The sequence below is a fragment of the Camelina sativa genome, chromosome 4 (genome assembly GCF_030686135.1).
Source record: "Camelina sativa cultivar CO46 ecotype springtype chromosome 4, ASM3068613v1".
NCBI lineage: Eukaryota > Viridiplantae > Streptophyta > Magnoliopsida > Brassicales > Brassicaceae > Camelina > Camelina sativa.
The window spans coordinates 19,231,686-19,244,952 of NC_141883.1; the positions used below are offsets into that span (position 1 = coordinate 19,231,686).

At 38.1% G+C, this 13,267-nt stretch overlaps 3 protein-coding genes and 1 pseudogene across 4 annotated transcripts; 2 read left to right on the forward strand and 2 right to left on the reverse strand.

The window, feature by feature from the left end:
• Nucleotides 1-4,572: 4,572 nt before the first annotated feature.
• LOC147945972 (uncharacterized) lies at nt 4,573-5,682 on the reverse strand (annotated as a pseudogene).
• Nucleotides 5,683-6,120: 438 nt separating this feature from the next.
• LOC104780590 (putative DNA glycosylase At3g47830) lies at nt 6,121-8,021 on the forward strand. Of its 2 annotated transcripts, XM_087511375.1 has the most exons (5): nt 6,121-6,573; nt 6,891-7,091; nt 7,242-7,298; nt 7,393-7,522; nt 7,896-8,021. In XM_087511375.1, the coding sequence occupies exons 1-5, from the start codon at nt 6,184-6,186 to the stop codon at nt 7,949-7,951; spliced, it is 834 nt and encodes a 277-aa protein (XP_087367501.1). In that variant the 5' UTR covers nt 6,121-6,183; the 3' UTR covers nt 7,952-8,021. The 2 variants fall into 2 exon arrangements, with proteins under 2 accessions (XP_087367501.1, XP_010503393.1); XM_010505091.3 differs by lacking the exon at nt 7,896-8,021 and having other exon boundaries at nt 7,393-7,771.
• LOC104780589 (succinate dehydrogenase subunit 7A, mitochondrial) lies at nt 7,898-9,152 on the forward strand. Its single transcript, XM_010505089.3, has 4 exons — nt 7,898-8,029; nt 8,113-8,181; nt 8,478-8,580; nt 8,899-9,152. The coding sequence occupies exons 1-4, from the start codon at nt 7,973-7,975 to the stop codon at nt 8,970-8,972; spliced, it is 303 nt and encodes a 100-aa protein (XP_010503391.1). The 5' UTR covers nt 7,898-7,972; the 3' UTR covers nt 8,973-9,152.
• A 319-nt stretch (nt 9,153-9,471) lies between these two features.
• Nucleotides 9,472-10,939, reverse strand: LOC104780591 (uncharacterized). Its single transcript, XM_019244663.2, is given in 3 exon segments — nt 9,472-9,606; nt 9,608-9,719; nt 10,902-10,939. Coding segments are annotated over 3 exon segments (198 nt in total). The 3' UTR covers nt 9,472-9,558.
• Between the last annotated feature and the right edge of the window lie 2,328 nt (nt 10,940-13,267).

The window sequence follows — 13,267 nt, forward strand, 5'->3', positions numbered from 1 at the left end:
CAGAGACTAATTCGATAACCCTATACATCAGTGACCATAATAATCAGAGACTAATCGATAACCCTATATCGATAACTCTATTTCGATAATCGATAACCCTATTTCGATAACCCTATTTCGATAATAATCGATAACCCTATTTCGATAAACAGCGATAATCAGTGAACCTATAATCAGCGATATCTCAAATTGGATGAAAAAAAATACCTTATTTCGGACGATTGAACCGCCAGACAAGCTTCGGGAGAGACAGAAGATCGTCGCGGCTTGAAATCTATGATGGTCGTCTCGTCTCGGCTTCGGAAGACACAAAACTTCGGGAGTGAAGATCGGGCCAGCTTCCGGAGAGAAAATTGGCTACGGGAATTTGTCGAGAACTTCCGGTGAGAAGATCGGCTCGCTTTCGAAAGACACAGAAGATCGGCTCGCCGTCAAGATAGAAGAGAGAAGTCGCGAAGTTTCTCTCAAAAAATTGTTTTGTGTTTACCCTAGACAAATTCTTCTTCCAATCAGAAACAACCACGTGGCCAAGTCGACGGACGAAAAACGTCCCCTTTGAAGATATGTTTCTTCGTTAATGGACCATTTTTCATTTATTTTAAAACAAAACTCTTGGGGGACGGCCCATGGGACACCGATGCACATGGTCTAAGAGAACCAAAGATCACAACTAAACTGTACATGATATGGATAATTTATATTTGACTTGCACCGATGCACATGGTCTAAGAGAACCAAAGATCACAACTAAACTGTACAGGATATGGATAATTTATATTTGACTTGCGGTCTTCTTATTATGAGGAAACCTTTTGGTTCATGCTAAGAAATATTATTGTATTTTGTTTGTTTGCAAGTTGCAACCTTTCTATATATCTCTAGCTCTCTGTCTCCAGCCCAAAAAAAAAAAACACTTAAGATAATCGATTGCATTTGTTTATGTTGTTTCTAGTAGTCTTCGGAAATCAAACCAAAATATTCTCGATAACTATAGATCATAAACTCTAGAACGTTTGACAAAAAAAAAAACTCTAGAACTAAAAGACCGGAACCAAATGTAATCAAAACGAACTTGAGAAGAAACTAAATGTGTATAAAAGGTTTCTTTATTCATTCACGGGCACAGCCCTTATATACATACATGAGAATAAATCCTAAGTACTTTATATATATTTGCACAAGGACATCTACACAATATAGAAATAACACATTAGATCCCTCAATAATCCCCCTTAAGTTGGAGTATGATGGTCACAAATACCCAATTTTCCATTAAAACCATCAAACTCTTTTGCGACCAAGAGCTTTAGTAAATATATGAGCCAGTTGTTCTCGAGTCGAAACATACTACGGAACAATCACTCCACGAACAATTTCGTCGCGAATGAAATGACAATCAGTCTCAATATGCTTTGTTTCATGAAAAACTGGATTCTGACTAATATCGCAGACTGATTATCACAATGCAACGGAATCGGATATGCACAATCAACACCAAGCGCAGTAAGTAACTCACGTAACCAAAGAAGTTCACAAACCGTTTCAGCCATTGCCCGATATTCGGCCAGCCGATGAGCGAGAGACAACATCTTGTTTCCGTGTTTGCCAAGAAACAGGGGAACCACCAAGCTGAATGATCCAAGCCGTGAGCGATCGACGAGAAAGAGGATAGCCAGCATAATCCGAGTCACACCAAGCTGTAATACGCAAATCAGTACCAGCCCGAAAAAAGACACCTTGACCAGGATTGTTCTTGAGATAGCGAACCACTCGCAATGCAGCTTCCCAATGATCTTCCTTTTGAGCATGCATAAACTGAGAAAGTAGATGAATAGCATAAGAAAGATCTGGGCGAGTGACACTGAGATAAATAAGTCGTCCAACCAACCGACGGTAGCGAAACGGATCAAGAAGACACGCACCACCAGCCGAGGCCAAGTGATGATCTTGTTCAAGAGGATGAGAAACAGGTTTAGCACCAAGGAGACCGGAATCAGAATTAATGTCATAATTCTGTTGGCACAAATACATCCCCGTCGAGTTTCGAGCGACTTCAATACCCAAGAAGTACTTAGAAATACCAAGATCCTTCATCCGAAAACATGTACTCAAATAATGCTTGAACTCCTCAATTAGCTGCCGAGAGCTACCAGTGAAAATAAGATCATCAACATACACAAGAACATGTAAACGGATGTCCGTATCAGCAAAAGTAAACAAAGAGTAATCCTTCACACATTGTTGAAAACCATATTCTTTCAAAGTGCTAGAGAGTTTAGCAAACCAACACCGAGGAGCCTGACGGAGACCTTAAAGAGATTTATGTAAACGACACACCTTGTTATTATCATCAGTACGGAAACCCGGAGGGAACCGAATGTATACTTCATCGTCTAAATCCCCATGCAAGAAGGAATTATGGACGTCCATTTGATGAACCTCCCAACCCCGAGAGACATCCACCTCAAGAAATGAACGAACTGTGGTCATTTTGCACACATGTGCAAATGTCTCCGTGTAATCCAAACCCTCCGTTTGGTTATTCCCAAGGACAACCAAACGTGCTTTATATCGCTCAAGTGTCCCATCCGCCCGATACTTCAATGTAAACACCCACTTACAGCCCAAGTACCACTCTCTTCCAAGCATCAATCTCCACTAGAGCCGCGTTCCGCCAATTCTCATCAAGAAAAGCTTTCGTATACGTTTTTGGAATAACAACAACGGTAATGGCAGCGAGAAAAGCTCTATGATGCTCCAAAAACTGAGAACAATCAACATATGAATCAATCAGATACCAACTAGAATCAGTAAAATCACCATCGGAGTCAGCAGTAACTGTGTTGATCACGTAATCTTGGAGTTTAGCAGGAGCAAATTTTTGTCGACAACCTCTCTCCATGGGTATCTCTTCAGCAGACGAAGCCTGCTCCAAAGTCTCCGCGACCGGAGAAGATGGTAAAATAGAGGAGGTAAAGGAAGTTGGAGAAACAGCAGAAACCGGGGATCGTACGAGATCAGTCTCAGAGGGAGAGACATGTGGTTCCATTTCTGGAGTAGCCGGAGTAGATATAGCCGGAGAAGAAACGAGATCAGCCAGAGTAGGAACATGACAAATCGGAGGAGAGACATGTGGTTCCATTCCCGGTTCAGGACCAACAACATTCGAAGAAGAAGGATAGGATGATCGAACCGTTGGTAACAACGGGAAAAACTCATCAAACAATCTTCATCCGGAGGTTGCGAAGGAGTAGAAATGGGTGATGACAAACGCGGTGATGGTGACGAAGATGTAACTACGAATGGAAATTCAGTCTCCATAAAAATCACATCACGAGAAACAGAAATCACACCAGTGTCGAGATTATAGACTTTCCAACCCTTTTTCCTGAAAGGGTAACAAAGGAATATCGATTTATTGCCCCTTGAAGCAAGTTTATCGTCGTCCCAATGTTGATCATGAACGTAGCATAGACATCCAAAAACTCGTAAATGAGCCATCGGTGGCGGTCTGTCATATAAAATTTCGCATGGAGTCTTTCCATTAAGAACTGTCGTAGGTGTGCGGTTTATCAAGTATCCCGCAGTAAGAGCACAAAAACTCCAAAATTCCACCAGGAGATTAGCCTGAAACTGTAAAGCCCGCACAACATTGAATATATGTCGATGCTTACGCTCCACGCGTCCATTCTGTTGGGGTGTACCAACACAAGATATCTCATGAATGATTCCTTGTTCCCGAAAGAAACTAACGAGACTCAAAAATTCAGCCCCATTATCACTTATAATCTTCTTTCAAATTGACATTCAATAAGAGAAATAAAATCACGAAGTGTAGATGCAGTAGGAGATTTTGACGGTGACAAATAAATCCACACAGTGCGGGAGTAATCATCGACTATAGTGAGGAAAAATCTAGATCCGCAAATAGCTATAGTCCGATACGGACCCCATAAATCGCAATGAACCAATTCAAAAACCATAGTAGTTTTATTAATACTTAAAGGAAACGGGTCTCGTGTTTGTTTAGCACGAATACAAACGTCACAAGACTTGAAATCAGAATCACTCCTACTAGTATTATCAAAAAACTTTAACATCTCCATAGTTGTAGAAGAGGGGTGACCCAAACGACGATGCCACATATCCAAAGGCTGCGAGTCCAAAGTATGTGTCATAGCCGCAACCTCCACACCACGGAAAAAATAAAGACCATTGAATTGCTCACCGGCTCCAATATCTGGAAGATACAACCCCTATCTCTAGTTAATTGAGAAACGAAGATAAGGATACATTGCAACCCATTAAAAAAAACACTTTAGACAGCTGAAGATGTGATCCAAGAGATATTGTTCCATATTTGTTTGCCGTAGTAAAACGTCCATCAGGAAGTTTAATAAAAGCCGAAGCCATATCACAAATATCAACAAGAAAATCAATGCTCCATGTCATGTGGCTCGAAGCATCGGTATCAATAACCCATGATTCAATAAAAATCTTACCCGAGAGATGATCACACTTGCTAGAGTTCCGCTCATTCAACATCTTCTTCAATGCTTCCCAGAGGATCGGTTAAGCCACTAACGCCGATCCTATCAGCTTTGGTAATGGTGAAGTTAGCATAAAAACCGGTGGTTGTGTCACAACGTGGTTAGCATGTGCCGTTTCTTGGCGTTTAGAGGAACTAGAACCAAATGAAGCACCGCAAAGGTCGCCATTCGTCCCACTAGAGGAAATCGACGGCTGAGAGACAGGGACCTTTGAATGAGGCCTATCTCCCCACCACCATGGATATCCAATCTTACGAAAACAATTATCAGCAAGATGACCAGTCCTACCACAACTCGTACACACTGCAGTCAGATCACGCAAAGCCGTTTGAGGTCGAGGACGAGAGGATGTTTGGACCACAAAACTAACGCCTTCATTACGTTCTACCATACACCGACTCGCCTTCTTCAACTCCTCATCTTGAGTAACCACCTGATACGCCTCATCCAAGGATGGCAAAAGATCCCGAGAGAGCAACGATGACTTCACCGCACCAAAGATACTTTCATCAAGCCCCATTAAAAACTGATGAAGTTTTTTTTTTTTTTTTTTTTTTGGTCAAAACTGATGAATTTTATCTTCTTCCTTTTCTTTGGCAATTTCTTCCACCGTTTTTGCTTTCTGGTAATCGGCAAGACTTGTCCAAAGCTTCGTAAGTTTCCCATAGTAAGCTTCCACTGCTGTTCCCTTTTGGAGACAATTGGCAAGCTCCATCTTAAGTCGTTGAACCCGTTGCCCATTCTTCACCGAGAAACGCTTTTGTATATGCGTCCATAGGTCATATGCTACTTCATGGTGAGAAAGAGAACTGCTCAGATCTGGAGCCACCGTTAGTTTAATCCACGAGACGACCATAGCATTATTCGCCCACCAATCTTCAATATCATCAGAATCATCAGCCGGTTTAGGGATTGAACCATCCGCAAAACCAAACTTCTTTCTTGCCCGTAAAGCAAGTCGTATGTTCAGTGCCCACTCGTCATAGTTCGAACCTCGCAACTGTGGTTGAGAGATAACTGAGCCTGGATTATCTCCCGAAGAGAGACCATACGGATTTATCCGTCGTCGTGTGGGTTCAGCCCGTGTTGGTCGTTCCTTAGTAACAGAAGAAACCTCTTCTCTGCTAGACATGTTGTTGAGCTAGAAAGTATTTCGACAAGAATAGATCGATGATACTAATATCAAACAAAAGAGATGAGAAAACAAAACGCAAGAAAAGAGGTAGAGAAACCAAAGAGGATCGTATAACCTAAAAATTAGGTTTGCTCCATGAGAAGAAACTAAATATGTATAAAAGGTTTCTTGTTTTATTCATTCACGGGCACATCCCTTATATACATACATGAGAATAAACCCTAAGTACTTTACATATATTTGCACAAGGACATCTACACAATATAGAAATAACACATTAGATCCCTCAATAGAACCGACCCAAATATCGGAATGAACCGGAATCTAATAAATATGCATGATATTTTAGAAAACCGGAAGTAATTTTTAAAGTAAACCGATCCAGTTAGAGGAAACGCCTAAACCAATACGACGCTTGTGGGTTAAATTAAGCGCAGAAGAAAAGAACAGAGTAAACCGATACGAATTTTACACCGGCCGGTAAATTTTTTCTTCGAGATGAGCAAAGCCCAGAAGAGGAAACGCCTAAACCAAGACGACGGCGAATCAAAAACCCCGGCCAATAAATCCACCGTCGACGGCGACAATCCTTACCCCACACTTCTCAGACCTACCTCTAAAGAATGTCGAGACGTGAGAGATGCTTTGTTGTCTCTCCATGGGTTCCCCCCTGAGTTCGCCAGTTACCGCCGTAAGAGACTCCGATCACTCTCCGCCGTAGATGATCACGATACACAATGTACGGTGAAAACTGAGCCATCGGATGAAGCGGAGGAAGAGAGCGTGCTTGATGGTCTGGTAAAAATTCTTCTCTCCCAGAATACTACTGAGAGCAATTCCCAAAGAGCTTTCGCTTCTCTCAAAGCTGCGTTCCCGAAATGGGAAGATGTAAGTTCTCTTAACTGAAGGTTTTGGGAATTCAAAGTTATTGGTTAGTGAAGTTTTGTGATGTTGTGATGTTGATATAGTTATGAGTTTAGGCTAAGCTCTAATCTTGGATCAATGCATATACATAGACAGCATAGTTTAATCACTCTTCTTTTTATGTTTCCCTTGTTCATTTAAAGCATGTTACTGGGAAATTTGGGGAATCAGTGAGTTTAATTCTCCTTAAGATTTTGGTTAAAAGTTTTGAGAAAATGTATATTGACATTGTTGGTAAAGATATGTGTTGATCTTGATACTTCTTTTTGCCTCCATTGTAGGTTTTGGCTGCTGAGTCAAAATCAATTGAGAATGCTATACGCTGTGGGGGATTGGCCCCTAAAAAGGCTGTGTGTATCAAGAACATATTGAGCCGTTTGCAGAAAGAAAAAGGCGTATTGTGCTTGGAGTATCTTCGCAGTTTATCAGTAGATGAAGTGAAAACTGAGCTCTCTCAGTTTAAAGGAGTAGGACCTAAAACGGTGAAAGCTCCTCTCTCTTTTTTGACTTGATAGAAACAATTTTGAGAATCTTCTTATGCTGACACCTAACTCTTGGTGTCAAACTGTCAATGTAACAAATAACAATGAAGATGAATTTTCAAAATGAAGGTGTATTTTGATGATTGACAGGTCTCTTGTGTTCTGATGTTCAATCTCCAGCACAATGATTTCCCAGTAGACACCCATGTGAGTGTTTCTCGTAATTCTTGGTGTTTGGTATTGTGTTTTTTTTCTTTGTTTAAGCGGATAGATAATGAGATACAAAACCGACTGAAACCAGGTGTTTGAGATCGCAAAGGCGTTAGGTTGGGTCCCGAAAACAGCAGACAGGAACAAAACCTACGTTCATCTCAACCGCATGATCCCGGATGAGCTCAAGTTTGATCTGAACTGTCTGTTATATACACATGGTAAGCTCTGCAGCCATTGCAAGAAGAATGTTGCTAAGCCAAAAGCAAAAGCTAAAGCTAAAATGGCATCTCCTAGTCCTGATGATTGCCCTCTTGTGGGTTTCACTGATTTAGTCTAGATAACCAGACTTGAACTCGTTTGTTTCAGTTTGCTTCGGTGTTATGACTTTCTTAGTTTTGTGGTATATACGACACACTCGAGCGCATTAGTTTTGCATCAAATAGCAGATTCGTGACATTATAAGGAAAGAAGTCTACAAGAATTGTATATACAATATAACTTTGGGGTCAAAATGAAAATTATTCTTAAACATGGGGTAAAAGTAAAAAACGCAAAATTACAAATTTAAGTCTTATATTATTTATTTACTAGGAGCTTCTTCATCCGTCTTTGTTAATTTTGGTACCCAATCGTCTTCGTACTGCTGAAATCTTTGCTCCTCATCGGAAATGGCGTTTCTACTCAACAACACTTTGATTTCATCTCATCTCCGATCTTCTTCGCAGGTTTTGTTTTTTTTGAATCGAATCTGATTAACGGATATGGTGTTCAATTCTTTTGATTTACGACGGGATCTTTTTTTTTGCAGAAGACGGATGGTGCTTTGGCTCAATCCCGTCGCGGATTCCATGTGGAGCTAGGAGCTCGCGAGAAAGCTGTAAGTATCTTTACATTTATCTCTGTTCTGAGGTTAGGGATCACGGAATCGATTTTGGTCAGATTAAATTGTTTAGAAAAGGAGCAATGATTCATTTTGAAGTTTGGTTTTGGAAGGATCTTTGTATGTCAAATTGGTAACTGAAGAAGGTAGTGTAATTGTTCTGTAATAGTCTCGGTGTGCAAGCGTGAAATCTGAAATTAGTGAGTCAAAGAGGGATAGGGCTCCTGTAACATTTGTTTTCTTGATTGTTTCAGTGAGATTCCTGTTTTTGTTTCATGGTTGTATTTGTTCAGCTCTTGGCTGAGGATGCCTCTTTGAGGAGATTCAAGTCGCATAAGAAAGGAGTGCACAGATTGAAGAGGGTTGGAGATGTGCTCACAGTTGTCGTTATTGCCGGTATGGAATACTATTTTCATTATGAGATTTACTGTTTTTTTTTTCTGCTATATATGCAGTTGGAAATATCCTTGGTTTGCTGAGGATGCCCTTGTGCTTCCCATCATATTTTCATATCTAGTAGTGGACGGAATAGTATGTAATATAGTAGCTGGGATTTGCATGGTGTGGATGGGACAGTCAGCCAATGGAATCTCCTTTGAATTAATGTTATTGCATTCTCAAGTGTGTGTAGCTCATATAGTTAGGGGTTGATGTCGGTGACATAGTACTGTGTGTTGTTGAGTTGAATAGCGTTTTGATGTGTGCTTGTTTCAGGATGCTGCTATGAGATCTTTGCAAGAGCAGTGATGAGAAAGGAAGCTCAGGCTGCTGCTGGAGGAAGCTCATGAGTTTTTTTTATCTCCCTTTTTTAACAATCTCATAAATTTATCTTGTTACCCTTGTTTTGGCTCTTGAAATAAGTGAAGAAACGAAAAGGATTTCGTGATCGTCCTATGGAGAAACCTTGTATTTGTTTTCCAGAAACCCAAATCGCTTTACATGAATCATAAAAGTCGGACTTGAGTGTATCACGTGAGCTCATAGATTATTGCAATCCAAATTGAACTTCTCTTGATGCTGTAACAGTACTGAAGCATTCTCTCTGCTCTTCTCTTGTATTGTAGAGGCATGCATGATTGATGGTTCATTCTTCACAGTATTGTATTGTAGAGTTTAACCGATCGTTGCTTCTGAGACTCTAAAGTAGAATTTTTGACACAGGGTTGAAAGTTATAGTTTTGTTCAATCCTTCTTCCTCCAGGTTCATGTTCTGCTGTCATCAAGCCAGTTTCTGGATTCGCAGTTTCTATATTACCTTAACAATTTATCAGTAGTTTAGTGGAAATATTGTACGAAAAGTTGGTTCAATTTATGTTATGGAACTTTTGGAATCACATTACAAATTCAGCGATGGTATTAACCAAAAAAATCCATTTATTTAATTGCTCCTATAATCGAAACAAAGATATAGTAATTGTATGAAAAGAAACAACACGCACAGCAAAGGTTCAAGGAAGCATCTGCTGTTTGAAAGATAGATAGCAACTGACTTTGGATCATTCGGGTTGTTCTTCAGATTGCTCTAACTCCAGCTTCTGCAAGGAAAAGAAAGAAGAAAGTGTTAGTAAGATACACAAAATGGATTTAGCTTTGTACAAGACATTAACTGGGGTGAAAATTACAAGTCCAGAAGGGCAAACACAATGTCATAAAGTAAGTATACAGCGAGAAGGCGAGAAGAAAAGAAAGGTCTAAGGGGTAAAAATAATTGAATACACCACATCGCATCTACCAGTTGAGTTCTATTAAGATTTGACAGGAACATCGAATTTCTCATAAACAGTTCTAAAATCTTGAGAAAACAAAATAAACAACCATGAAATTTTTCATTTTGATACTATTGTAGGTAATTTACATTGCCCATGAAACTGAATAAGGTGAATGAATATTAGCCATGGCAACAATATTAGCAACCTAATAAAAAAACACATTATTGCTCTGGATCCAAGACACAGACAAGAGGATGTGAAGGCTTTGTTGATTGGCTGGAGTTTTCAGCCTTGACTTTCAGAGGCTTCACTCTCAGTCTCAGGTATAGGTCTACTGTGTACCGATCCTATGATTGAAGATGTCATGGTCGGTAAGAGAGCACTGAGTGACAACTAATAGGGTAATGGTTGAGAATCTCTCACTAATCAAGTCACTATGGGTTGTTTTATCATGAACCTACCTCAATCATCTTCATATCTCTTACAATTCCTCACATAAAAGGCCCTTTCTATCACCTAGAACACATATCTAATATCAAAAATGGGAACAGATCTTGCTACTAGAAAGATAAAGACATCATTAGCATTAGCACAGCTGATCCATTGAGTATCTAAACCAGTAATCTCGATATCATCATTTCCAGTCTGGAAATTCCAGAGAACCCAGAGCATGTAATTCACATAGTCTATGATTAGAAATTTCCTTATTTATATAACTAAGAAGTAAGAATCTGAAGAGAGATATCATCGTTGTTGTTCATCAAACAAAAACCCTAATAACTGGTTGGTTAGCTAGCTAGCAACAATATAGAATCTGTCTTAAACCCTAAATTTGGGACTCAGCTTCAACATCAATCCAGTATCGTTCAACAAGAATCTTTCTACAAATGTTCGAATCATATTCATACTGCCGAAAAATTCACAATCATTTAACAAAAGAAGCGAAAATACAGGAAACGCGGATCCCTTCAAATTGAACAAGTGAAGGGCGAGAGAAGAAAAACATACAGATTGAGCGTTGTGCCAAGAGAGACCACGATAGACATTAAAGGAGAAAGTTCCGGTGAGGTATATGGTGGCGAGCCCTAGCCCCGCCGTGAATGCCTTGAACGACCAATCTCCAGCTCTAGTCACTATCCCCATTTATCTCTCTCTCTACTCTTACTTTTCTTTTTTTTTCCAGCTCCACCGCAGTACCGTACCGGAGATTTATTATGGTTCGATACTTCGATGCATATAATAAATATGTGTACCGGTTCAATCCAAAATTATTGATTTCTTTATATTGGTTGGTTTGGATGCGGTTTATTTTGTTCCTAGTGTACTACTATTACCTACCTAACCGGTTTAAACAAAGTATAATGTCAATCCCGTAGCGGATCAATTCCAACGAGCCTTTTAAACCACTGTAGTACTTTTTGTAGTCGACTCTATAGCTCCTCTTCAATAAACGCTGGTCACTTTTTAAATCACCGACATAATGGTTCAAATTATACTACCAGTTTACCTTTAATTTAGAATACAAGTTTGTTGTATCAACATCATCTAATTCCTAATCAATGAAGAATGAATCAACCAACAAATACACATCGTTATGAATCTTATGATTGAGAAAGTGAGTAATATATTTAGAATTTTTTTTCCTTGTTTATATATTTAATAATTTCTTTTTTTTTTCTTGTTTAGAATGTCAAATCAGATCATGGTACGCCATAGACAACACACGATTACTAAAAAGCGTTTAAATATAAAAGATTGATCATAAATTTTAAAATTATGGTTAAATTTTTCATTATTAAATTCTTATAATTTTTTTGATTAAGTTAAATTCATATGAATTTCTTTGTTAATTAAAATTTTACATGAATTTTTCTAACGAGTTTTCTTTACATCAGCAAATTTTTTGCTATTGTAAAATTATCATATAAACATTTCTCTAGCCAATTTACATGAAGCTTTGCAGGATTCAAAAATACATCATTTATGAATATTGGATTGATGTGCTTTGAAAGATGTGAGAATCTTCAAAATATATCGTGGTGCATCTGCGATTGGCCTCTGTAAATTCATTGTATAAGACATATGTAGAATAATATTATAACAAAATACGAAATAATGGTTGTGTATAACATTAATAACGAGTGTGGTATATATCATGATGCTGCAAAAAAAATAAGTCTTAGATTTGTTTGCGTTTACTAGTCAATATATTTTGAACATCAAATCAAATATTTTTTAATTGTGTTTTATGACTTAATTATCACTGTAATTTTAAATTTTTAGCTGCGTAAAATAAAAAAGATCACGAAAATAAATAAAATCAAGATCAATAGACATAATTAAAATTGTCCAACTGAAAAATGTGATTTTCTATTTTTTGTTTCAAAACGTTGAGCGGTGTATTTAATCCAGTATTTTAAATGATTTGAGTTTTACTAAATTGTTATATGATTTATTGTAATCAAATCACACAAAAAACCATGAGTTTTAGATTTTTATATTTTTAACTAAGAAAATTCTCACAAATCGTATAAATCACTAATTTAATAACACTGGATGTCATTAGATTTTTTTGAAAAATTCATTATTGAATAACATATGGTTTATAAATTTTACATAAATTATTCAAAATTCTATAATCAATACAATATGTTGTTTTTGGCCTAGAGAGAAAATTGAAAGATTGGTACTATAAAATTTGATAACCAAGGGAGAAAGTCTTAGCAAAATATATTTCGAGTATTAATTAAGCTTTGTTATGTACACATTTTACACTTGAGAAAGGAACCCAACTCCGTTCTCACTCGATCAACCTACTAATATTTTGGGAAAATTCTAACAATAAGTGAATCTTGAGCTTAAATTTGATGAGGAATGTTAAAGTTGTTGATCAGAACGTATTATCCTCCCACTGATCTATGCTTGATAAAAAAACTTATCATACTATATTATTATCTTATCACTTTATAAAATCAAGAATCAGTTTTAGAAAATGAAAAGAAAAGAAACTCATTATCGTTCCAAGTTTTAAATATGAAGCTGCTCATTCTCAAAGACAAGTGAGAATAATAAAATAGTAGAAATGGGGAAGTGAGAATTAAAAGAAAGAAAGAGAAAGAGAGCTTACAGCTATGTTATCTCCTATGGAGAAAGAATGAGGGTAGTGAAGATATAAGCCGTTGATGAGGTCTTTGATAAAACCGGTTGCAATAAACGCTGTAGTCAAAATCCCTCCAACTCCGATGAATTTACCAAAATTTTCAACGCTAACAGTAACACCAAGAATCTCGGCATTGAGAACGGCAACTAGAGCAAAAGTTGTCAAGGATATGATCTTGTCCTGTGACACCTCATCATCAGATCTCATCACGTTG